This window comes from Arvicola amphibius, chromosome 9 (assembly GCF_903992535.2).
Source record: "Arvicola amphibius chromosome 9, mArvAmp1.2, whole genome shotgun sequence".
Classification (NCBI taxonomy): domain Eukaryota; kingdom Metazoa; phylum Chordata; class Mammalia; order Rodentia; family Cricetidae; genus Arvicola; species Arvicola amphibius.
The window spans coordinates 36,500,763-36,512,281 of record NC_052055.2 but is presented as its reverse complement, the minus strand read 5'-3'; the positions used below and the strand labels follow the sequence as shown (position 1 = coordinate 36,512,281).

The following is an 11,519-nucleotide window of genomic DNA, read 5'->3' as shown; positions in this document are numbered from 1 at the left end:
AACCGCTGAGCCATCTCTCCAGCCCGTCTCTGTAAATTTTTATAGCTTGACCTTGTTTATAAATCATGATAGGACTCAACTGAGATTATAACTTATAAGAGGACTTTTTATCATTTGTAGATATGGCCCTCTACACCAGCATTCTCTTCCTTTATGGACTGGAAAAATAATTGGAGCATGTATAGGAATTAACTTCAGGGTGCTAGCATGTGGCACAAATATAAAATTGAAAGGAGAAGCCGGGCGGTGGTGGCGCACGCCTTTAATCCCAGCACTCGGGAGGCAGAGGCAGGCGGATCTCTGAGTTCGAGGCCAGCCTGGTCTACAAGAGCTAGTTCCAGGACAGGCTCTAGAAATTACAGGGAAACCCTGTCTCGAAAAACCAAAAAAAAAAAAAAAAAAAATTGAAAGGAGAGCGTTTCTTGGCAGGGATGCTCCTACTACATGGGATAGAACAAACTGGGAGGACACCTGGAGCCAGTGCTAAAATAGTTCTGGGATGGCTCCAGGAAGTGGCCTATAGCCGTCATACAAAGGTGCTAGCACCACCTTGGCAGAATTCGGATGTCCTCACATGGCTGTTGGGTCGTATACCACTAAATTTCTTAGCATTGTGGTAAAACATACGTAATATAAAATTGGCTACTCTAACTCTGTGTATGTGTTACTGAGAATTGAGCTCAGGACCTTAGACACACCAGGCAAGCATTCTACCCCTGAGATAGGCTCATACTCCCTTAACCATGTGTAAGAGTCAACTTCAGCAGTATTAAGTGTGTGCACAGTGTCACTCAACCAACATTACCATCTATTTCTAGAAGGTTCTCTCCCACTCCTTATGCAGACACACTGTACCCATTCAACACTAACTCCCCACTGATCCTTTTCACTGGCCTCTGGTAACTGGCCAGAGTTTGAGAGAGGAGTCAGAAGACTTAGGGAAATGCAACGCTAGAGTGGAATTTACCATGTGAGGCCAAAGCACACACCAGCCAGTCCTCCAGAGAGCACCTGTCTTGGTTTTCTATTGCTATTGAGACACCACGATCAAGGCAACTTAGAAAAGAGAGTGTTGAGTTTGGACTTATGTTTTCGGAGCGTTAGCATCCACAACGGTGCAGCAAAGGTGTGGTAGCTACAGGCTTATATCCCGATCTGCAAGTAGAAACGGAGAAAGCTAACCGGGAACTGAAGCATGGGTTTCTGAAACCTCAAAACCACCTCCAGTGACACACCTCCTAATCCTTTCCAAACCAAGTCCACTAGCTGGGGACCAAGGATTCAAACGGCTGAGCCTACGGGGGACATTCTCATACTCACCACAGCATCCCTTTCACTGACTCCACAAGGGACATGTAGGTCTGGGGGCATCACAGATTTGGGGTGTTCCATCAGAGATACACTAACCATCCACCGCACCTGTGGCTAAACTATCAATTGATTTTCTTTGTGTGTGTGGAAGGGAGTGAAGGGGCAGGCCCTGAAATTCGGACCCTCCTGCCTCCACCTCCTGGGCGCTGGGTTGGTGGCATGCACCATGTCCAGTTTATGAGCACAGGGGAGGAAACCCTGGGCTTGGTATCTGTGAGACAAGCGCACTACCACCTGAGCTGCATCCTCAGCCCCTGTCTGACTCAATTTAAGCTCTTAGTGCTGGCAGACCAAGAGGCCAAGAAAGGGGAGCTCTAATAGCTGGTTGGGATAACCAATAGCTTAGCCTGAAGAACTAGGCACGCTGATGTCCAGTGGCGGCGAGGAAGATTATGGCTGGAACTCATAGGAGCGCTAGAGATGCTTGTCTGTGCGTCTGTGTCCGTAAATAAGGCTTAACAGGCAACTGTGGCAGACAAGGAGTCTGACTCTGCATCAGATCCTGGTGTGATGGCAGCGTTTGGTGGTGAATCTCCTGGAGCTGGCAGCAGGAACCTCTGCGGAGAATTATCTAATGCCTGTGCACACTGAGGCTGTTGTCCATTGCTAATCTCAGTGTGTACTTAGTCTCTAATGCTCTGATAATTGTCTCAGAGTTCCAGGCAAAACCTCAAAGATCTCAGAGCCCCCCCCCCCAAAAAAAACACCCTCCCATAACGGGTCCAGACTGATGATGTGTAGAGGGAAGTTTGGTCTTTCTGCACCCCAGACTCTGACCATTGCCAGCATGGAAAGCTAGAATCACCTCGGCCCACTAGGCAAGGGCTAGCAATTGCCGCCTAGCCGAGGAGATGTTTTGGAAGTTACCAGGACGCAGAGAGGGTCTAGGGTGACCTCCAGCATGCTTGAGAGCCAAGGGTGCTTCAGTCTTAGCCTCTGAGTCCCCAGCACTAGGAACAGTACCCCTGGCTCCTGCCTCATGGTCCAGGCTCCTCAAGGCAGCCAGCAGGTTGCTTTCCCCTTTTGCCTTTGCGGAGACCTGGATGGTCATGTAAAGCAAGCTTGGCAACCCCTGCGAGCTCAGGAGACAGCCCAGGAGCCAGTAAGAAGGAAGGCTCCCCCACATGGGGCTGCTTGAGCCTAGTTGCTGCTCTGCAGGCAGTCAGGAGTGGGAGCTGCAGCCGGGACTGAAGAGGTTAACTTGCATCTGCCTCCGAATGTTAATGTGTCTAGGTGATGTCAGTAGGAGCTGGGAAGGAGGGAGTGGGGCGAGCAGTTGGGCTCAGAGGCAGCAGAGGCTGCCAGGCGCTAGAGGAAGACCCTTTTCTGGACTGCAGGGCTGGCTCACGCTTGGGACAAGGCGGTGGCAGGCACTGGAGGCTGCCGCAGCCTGCGTGGGTGGACGGGCTCTCAACTCCAGGGAGCAGGCGACCTGCACCGGCTGCATGGATCTGCAAGCCTCGTTGCTGTCCACTGGCCCCAATGCCAGCAACATCTCCGATGGCCAGGATAATCTCACGTTGGCCGGTGAGTCGAGTTAGATCCTCCCTCCTCCGGGATGGGTGTGGAAAATGGGAAGGTTTCACCTCTAGAGCCAAACTGCCTAGGAAACTTTATCTTACAGTTCTCGCCGATTAAGATCTGCAGTCTGCTCTGCCTGGAGGGGAAGAGGAGAGGAGGGGACACCAGCTAGGACAGAAGGGGTAGGAAGGAAGAGAGATGGGGCAGAGGTACATCTAGAAATAACAAGGGTTGGTGGCGGGGTGTGAGGCAGACAGGGGAAAGCTTGCTGATGAGTCCCAAATATGCTTTGCACTGGGGGGCGGGGGAATCAAGGCTGGAAAAGCAAGCGAGAGGAGAGCGGGCGGGTAGCATGTGGGAGCCAGCGGAAGCTCTTTGATTCACCGCTACCCTGGGCTCAATCCTCTAGCCTCGCACTGGGGTGATGGGGTCTGAGTGGTCCTTGCTGTCCTCTAGCAGAGGCTGCTGGGAGCAAAAGACTTCACAGGGCGTGAGAGGATTAACTTTTCTGGTGAATTAAGCTTCTTGACATTTGCAGAACGGCAATGCCCTGAAATTCTAGCTTTGAAGGAGAAGGGAGAGAAGGGGAAGGGTTTATGTGGAGAAAATTCTCAAGCTTCTGGGGTATAACACAGCATCAGTCTCAGCCCTGTTGGGAAAGCCCAGGCTCAGGAGACACGGCCCAAGGAAATCCCTGTCGGGAAGCCTGGAGAGGGCTGGGCTGTTGAGCCTAAAACACACCCCACACCCATAGTGACAGTCACTCCCTGGATATGCCTAGGAATCTGTATAAAACCTTTGGCCAGCTATCTCTGAAATGATGAGTGTGCAAATAAGGAAAACACCACACACACACACACACACACACACACACACACACACGCGCACACATGCACACGCACGCATGGGAATGCACACACTAGTGTGTTCTTGAACGTCCTTCAAGTTTTTTTTTTTTTTTTTGACAAGGTTTCCTGGTGAACCTCAGGGTTGTGGAGTTCTCACCAGACATCTGGGAGTCTTGACTCCCGGCCCTCTGTGTAAATGACTGACGTGAAGGTCTTTTGAGTAACAGGTGGGTCTAGAAAATTCGGTAGGAGTATTCACCAGGGAACAGTGGAGGAGGGTAAGGGACAGAATTAACAATAGCGTGGGAGGGAAGGTGGTGGGAGATGATCGTGACCTCAAGCTGAAACGGGGACCACGAGAGGTCAGCAGGAGTGCCACTGGAGGGCAGCTTGTCAGCTTCTGGAGCGGATGGCAGGTCACACTTGTTCCTTCTGTCCTCAGGGTCACCTCCTCGAAAAGGGAGTGTCTCCTACATCAACATCATTATGCCTTCGGTGTTTGGCACCATCTGTCTCCTGGGCATTGTGGGAAACTCCACAGTCATCTTCGCCGTGGTGAAGAAATCCAAGCTACACTGGTGCAGCAACGTCCCAGACATCTTTATCATTAACCTCTCTGTGGTGGACCTGCTCTTCCTCCTGGGCATGCCTTTCATGATTCACCAGCTCATGGGCAATGGGGTCTGGCACTTTGGGGAAACCATGTGCACCCTCATCACCGCCATGGATGCCAACAGTCAGTTCACCAGCACCTACATCCTGACTGCCATGGCCATTGATCGCTACTTGGCCACCGTCCACCCCATCTCTTCCACCAAATTCCGGAAGCCCTCTATGGCCACCCTCGTGATCTGCCTCCTGTGGGCTCTCTCTTTCATCAGCATCACCCCCGTGTGGCTCTATGCCAGGCTCATCCCCTTCCCAGGGGGTGCTGTGGGCTGTGGCATCCGCCTGCCAAACCCGGACACTGACCTCTACTGGTTCACTCTATACCAGTTTTTCCTGGCCTTTGCCCTGCCCTTTGTGGTCATCACTGCTGCATATGTGAAGATCCTGCAGCGCATGACCTCTTCGGTGGCCCCAGCCTCTCAACGCAGCATCCGGCTTCGGACAAAGAGGGTGACTCGCACAGCCATTGCCATCTGCCTGGTGTTCTTTGTGTGCTGGGCACCCTACTACGTGCTGCAGCTGACCCAGCTGTCCATCAGCCGCCCCACCCTCACGTTTGTCTACTTGTACAATGCGGCCATCAGCTTGGGCTATGCCAACAGCTGCCTCAATCCCTTTGTGTACATAGTACTCTGCGAGACCTTTCGGAAACGCTTGGTCTTGTCCGTGAAGCCCGCAGCCCAGGGGCAGCTTCGTACAGTCAGCAATGCTCAGACAGCTGATGAGGACAGGACAGAGAGCAAAGGCACCTGACACCTCCCCTGTCACCTCCAAGGCAGGTCACCACACCAAACCTTGGAGAGAGAGACTGAGATAAATCCAAGGCTACCCTGGGAGAAGGCAGGGAGGCTGGAGGCTGAGGGCTTGTAGCAACCACATTCCACAGGGCCCATAAATTGCTAGGGAGGCTTGCAGCCAGGTTTTGGCGGGGAGCTTCAAACCTCAGAAATCCCCTTGGCAGAACAAGAAGAAAATGGTGGTTTGACTGGTCCACGGGGGGGCTCTATCTGTTAGCTCACAGACATCATTTTCCCAAGGGAAGAGGTTGAAGGTGCCTAGCTGCAATCAGACAGGTCTAGAAGGTGGAGAGAGGGTCATACTGTGAGATTGTTCAAGCTGAGCCTTCCCTCTCATCTCTCACTGGTGTGAAAAAAAGGCAGCTTTTCTTCTAAGCTGCTGATCATCTATGAAGCATGCGGCCTCAGCTCCAGCATCCCGTGTGGGTTTCACGCTCCGTGTAGGGGATGCATGTTTACACTGGGGTGGGGCTCTGAGCCCACAGGAGTTTAAAAACCAAAAGAGCCCAATGTGTTGGAAGATCCAATAACTGAGACTGACAAGGAAACCTGGGATGGATGTGGATCTCAAATAAAAATGAGGGTAAGGGGCTTTGGCAGTGACAGGGACATTCTCTTTCCAGGGCACAGTCCATGGCTGATCCAGAGTCAGCATCCATGTGTTCTGCATGTTCAGGGGGTCACTCCAGCGCCTGATATTTGGCGTCATCTTAGTGCTTGAGCCTCTCACTCCCAAGTCAAAATGAAATAAAGGCAAATCTCGACCCACGTCATTCTGGAGACTCCTGCGTAATTGCTTGGGCTTTGAGGGTGGGGTGAGTCCTATACCAGGAAAGAGGGGTCATTTGATTATAGTATTCGGATCTTGTTTGGGACTGCATTTTTAGGGAGCCTGAAGTAAGGAATCTGCTTTTCTAAACCCACAGAGAGGAGTTAGTGACATTAATGGAATTACTGTGAATTCATTTTGATTGCAGAGTTGCTGCTGGACTCAGCATCCTGGCTTGGACTCTTGTTTATTATCAATGCTGCCCCTTAGGTTCTACCCCCCGTGTGACTCCCCCAGACCCTTCCTCTCACCCCTGCCTCATGCTGAGTCATCAGCTGCAGGGCTGGCTCTTGGGGGGAAGTCTGAGCTAGGCTCTGTTTGCTGCAGCTGAGATTCCTTGAGCACCTTAAAAGCAGATGGCCGTTCAGGCCGCTGGGAGGCAGTCATGCTGCTCCTTCTTAGCTTTGTCACCGAGAGGGCGCAGGAGTCGTCAGCGTGATGCTCAGCAGACGTTAATGAGAGAGCCTGAGCAACTTGTCCAGAGGCCAGAGCAACTGTCCTGGAGGCTGGGCCAACCCTTGCTGGGTCACTTTTCATTGCAGACTTGCAGAAGAAGCCACTTAGAATACCTGAGGGAGCCTCCCCAGGTGCTAGGGAATAGCAGTTATCCCCCCACCTCCCACCTGAGGTTAGGGCTCCTTGCTCCTACAGGAAGGCCGCTAGCAGCCTTCAAGTCTAGTTTAGGTGCAAGTCCAGTAGAGAAAAAAACCAAGATTCTCAGGGGGAAAGTGGATGTGGGGATGCATGTGTGTAACCTCAGTGTGAAAGAGGCTGAAGCCAGAAACTTCAAGGCAGGTGTGTGTGTGGGGGGGGGGGACAGACGGACTGAGAAGGGGTACAGTGGGTAAAGGGCTTGTCACACGTCTGGTCCCCCAGAAGCCACACAGGTGAACGTGGAAGGAGAGAGCTGACTCTATGAAGTTGTCCTCCACACCCCACATCCACGTCTAGCACAATGATAATAAAGTTTAAAGGGAAAAAACCGAGCTCAATTGTGAAAGAGGAGTGGAAAGGAACGTAAGGACCACAGGACAGAGAGGAGCCCTGGGAAAGGCTGTGCTTGAGACATGACACGGTCATTGTACCCACGGACTCGGGGCAGCCGTTCACTGCAGAAGATCACAGGACCCGTCGGCATCCGCAGGCAGCGTTAGTCCCTCTCAGTGGGTTATATTAGCAACGGAGGAGAGGAAAATGAAGGAAGGGGGGCATGCTGCTGGGGGTGCCTGGGGGAATGGGAGGGTGAGTTTGGGGGTATATGTGACTAAAGTGCATTGCTTACGCGTATGAAATTGTCAAAGGATAAAAAAAAATATTCTATTAAGACAAAAAAAAGGAGTTCAAGGCCACCCCGGGCTACAAGACCCTTCCTAAGGAGAAAAAGAGTCTTACAGAAGCCTTAAGGTAAATCCTTTGAGGAGCAGCTCCATCCCACCAGTGGAGGAGATTTCCCTCGACCTAGCTTGTTTATGAAAAGGTTTCCCATGACCTCCATACCCATGGCCCTCTAAGGAAACTGGGAGCCAGGTAAGACAGCCTCTCGGCCTCTCCTAGGAATACGTGTGACCCAGCCAACAGCCAACAAGGGTGGACCCCTCAGAAGCTCCAAGGAAGGGCCTTTCTCCCTCGGGCTGCTGATCTGACAGTGAAGAGACCTACACGGAAGCTGAGTGTGCTGAGCTCTGAGAGAGTGGGTGGTGATGTAAACAGGAGAAAGGGCAGAAGACCTGGGATGGGGAAAGCACCAAGGAGGGTGTCTGGAAGGCCGAGAGAGGTGGGAAGTTATACTGGGAGTGTGGAGACTGTCACCCACTCCCATCTCCCCGGCCTCATCAGTAACCTGGGCAACTCCTGAGATGTCAATGGGTAAGTGGAAACTTAGGCAGCCAGGTGTGGTGACGCGCCCAGCACCCCAGCCTTTAGGAGGGTTTGAAGTCAGCCCGGGCTACAGTAGTAAGACTTGGAGAAAAGGAAGAGAGGAGGAAGCGGAGGAAAAGGAAAGCTCCGTACAAGGTTCCACAGTCAGGAGTAAGCTGTAGGCCAGCTTCTTAGGCTGTAGGATAGCTTGTTGACATTGTTGGAGTAGGCTGGAGTGGAGGATTCTGGGATAGGCGACTGGCCAGGTTCAAGGAATGAGTGCAGCTTTACTGTCTTCAACTCAGGCCTTGGCGAGCCGGAACTGGGGTGAGCGCCGGAAGACGCAGAGTCTGAGAAGCAGGAGGACTTTGCCTTGATCTCTCCACTTCCTTCTCGCTCCACCCAACTAAGAGCTAGCCGGTCTCAGGGACCTCAGCAGGTAATCTCCCCAGACGCAGTGAACTTTCTACAGGGATTCCCTGACTCTCCTCAGGAAACATCTCCTCTCCAGGTGTGAGGATGACCTTCCTACAATTCTCCGAGGTAGAGGAATTTCACAGCCTAGCTTACGGCAGCGCAGCTCACAGGTACAAAAGACCACCCGGAAGCCTCTCTGCAGGAACCCTCCGCAGACCAGCCCCGACCAGAAATTATTTCTCAGACCAGCGGGGAGGCATGGAAATAATTGAGACACATCACACATGACTTTATCAGGAGGGAATTTTCAGGGATCCCTCATGAAATCCTGAATTCACATCCTGAAGATTCACACATGTTTATTCTCCAAACAACTTTCATACCAAAACGTAAACTGAGGGGAAGTCATTAGCATTCTGTTTCCTAGGTAGCCGGGCGAATGACTGAGGCCACGTCCACACCTTTCTATGCCCATTTTGTCGCGTCTTCCTATCTGTGACTGCTCTGTCACGTAGACTGAATTAACACCTCTTTCCCAGGCGTCCCCCTCGAATGACAAAGAAGGAGCAGAGTGACGTTAGCATCTCCTGACCCTTTGTTTAGGATGGCAGTCAGTTTGTCTGGAAAGGCTTGGTGACCACCTCCTGTGTGGTAGGTGCAAACTGCGGCCTGAAAGTCTGGCCGCCATACAATGTAGAAATACGGCTTTGTATAATTTGGTCCTACAGTCCGAAGACAGCTTCTGGTCCTCTCTGCCCACCACGGGTTCTGGGAACCAAACCATCAGGCTTGTATGGCAAGCTCCTCTGCCCAGGGAACCTTTTCCTGCCCTTTCATTTTTATCTTTGTTTTTTTTAATTGTAGTAAAATGTATGCTTTTTGCTACTTTGACCTTTTGATTTTATTTTGTGTTTTTGTTTATTTTGATTTTCCAGACAGGGTCTCTCTGTCTGGAAAACTCACTCTCCTGGAACTCACTGTACAGACCAGGCTGGCCTCCAACTCAGAGACTCCCCTCCCTCTGCCTCCTGAGCGTTGGGATTAAAGGCGTGCGCCACCACAGCCCGGCTGACCACTGAGTACATACACATTATTGTGCAGCTGCCACCACCATTCACCTTCAGAATATCATCCCAAACCAAAGCTCCAATTAAATGCTAGCTCATGGGCTGGGAGGGTGGCTCAGGCAGAGAAGTGCTTGACCTGAGTTCGAGCCTCAAGCCCATAAAAAAGCGGGCGCAGTGGCATGTATCTATAATCCTAATGCTGGGAAGGTAGACAGAAGAGTCTCTGGGGCTCCCTGGCTAGCCGGTTTAGCCAAATCAGAGAGCTCCAGGCCAATGCGAGATTCCATCTCCAAAACCAGGGTGGGACTGGTGAGATGGCTCAGTGGATAAAGGTGCTTTCTACATACACAGCAATAAATGAATGCAAACACAATAAAACTGAAAATGCATAAGCATGGCTGGTTCCTAAGGAACAACACTAAGTTTGTTCCCTGGCTCCCTTTTGCACCCACACATGCAGATGCACTCACACAAAATAAATACATACGAACTTACTTCGTCCTCCCCTGCCTCCAGCTCCCGGAATCACCAGTCTATGAATTTGACTGTTCTAAGCGGCTTCACAATGGAACTACATGCCGTTTATCCATGATTTGCAATTGGTTTATTTCTCCTAGTGTGATGTCCTTAAAGTCCTTTGATATTGCTGCGGGTGTCAGAATCCTTTAAGGCTGTGTTTATCTCCAGCAACGGATGGACACACGATGTCATCATCATTTGGCTACGGTGGGTAGATAATGCTGCTGTCAACATGTCCTTGTTCACTGTTGGAGCCTGGGCTTTTAGCTCCTTTGGGTATATACCCAGAAGGAAAACTGTGGGCTCTCATGGCAGTTCTATGCGGAACGTTTTGAAGACCTGCAGCCTTTGCATGGTTTTCCATTCTCATCAGAATGTAGATGGGATCCAGCTCTCCACACCCTTACACCGGCTTTGTTTTTCCTTCCCCTCTTCTTATTCTCTTAAATGAAACCTGTTCAAATGATGTGAATTGGTCTTTGCTGCCTCATCATTAGTGATGCTAAGCATACTTTCATCTGCTCAGTCTTCATTTGTAATAGCTTCTTTGGAGAAATTGTCTTCAAGTCCTTTGTCCATTTTTTAAATTGGTTTGTTCTTCTTTATTGTTAGAATGGTATTTTACTCAACTCAAATTAGTAATAATTGGTTCTGGATGCCTTGTTGCTAGGAAAAAAATAGATTTGAGAAAAAAATAACAACTAAGTTCTTTCTCCTCTGCAGTTTAATGGAATTCTTGCCCTTTTGACAAAATTGAGCGGTGCCTGCCAGATGACTCAGAGGGTAAAGGGACTTTCTGTCAAGCCTGATGATCCGAGTTCAATCTTGGGGAACCATCTGGGGGAAGGAGAGAAGCTCCTCTTATAAGTTGTTCTCTGATCCCATACTATGGCATGTAGGTTCCCCCAAGACACATACTCACGTATAAATACATAAACATAATTAATTTTTTCAAAATTTAAGGGCTCAGGGAGATAGTTCAGTTAGCATAAAAACCCAAGTTTGATTCCTAGCACTCATGTAAAAAAACTGGGTGTGGCTATGGACATGTAACATCCTGGTGATGGGGACAAGCAGATTTCTGGGGCTTGCTGTCCAGCCTGCTGAGCCTGAGATTTTCCTCTAGCCTTCACACATGCTTACAGACATGTAACTCACACAAACATGCACATGTACATATATACAACCTCACACCAATATGGCTGGGGAACCATGAATTTCCCCCAGACCTTTTTTCCCTCTGGAGTAGTTTGGATAAGAATGATCCCCATAGGCTCATATATTTGAATGCTTAGTTACCAGGGAGTGGTTATTTAAGAAGGATTGGGGGTGTGGCTTTGTTGTGGGGAATGTGTCACTGGGAGTGGGTTTGAGGTTTTAAAAGCCCACACCAGGCCTAGTCTCTCTCCCTCCCTCCCTAGAGATCAGGATGTAGCTTCACCGGCACCATGCTTGCATGCCACCATGCTCCCTGCAGCCATGCTCCCTGCCACCATGCTCCCTGCTGTGATGATAATGGACTATAAGCCCCTGAAACTGTAAGCAAGCCCACGATTAAATGCTTTCCTTTTTAAGAGTTGCCCTGGTTATGGTGTCTCTTCACAGCAATAGAACAGTGACTAAG

The 11,519-nt window shown here is 50.5% G+C and overlaps 1 protein-coding gene across 1 annotated transcript; it reads left to right on the top strand.

Moving 5' to 3' along the window:
* Positions 1 to 2,607: 2,607 nt before the first annotated feature.
* On the top strand, positions 2,608 to 5,162 carry Mchr1 (melanin concentrating hormone receptor 1). Its single transcript, XM_038344046.1, has 2 exons — positions 2,608 to 2,898; positions 4,183 to 5,162. Exons 1-2 carry the CDS (start codon positions 2,817 to 2,819, stop codon positions 5,160 to 5,162), a joined length of 1,062 nt encoding a protein of 353 aa, XP_038199974.1. The 5' UTR covers positions 2,608 to 2,816.
* The last annotated feature ends 6,357 nt before the right edge of the window (positions 5,163 to 11,519 follow it).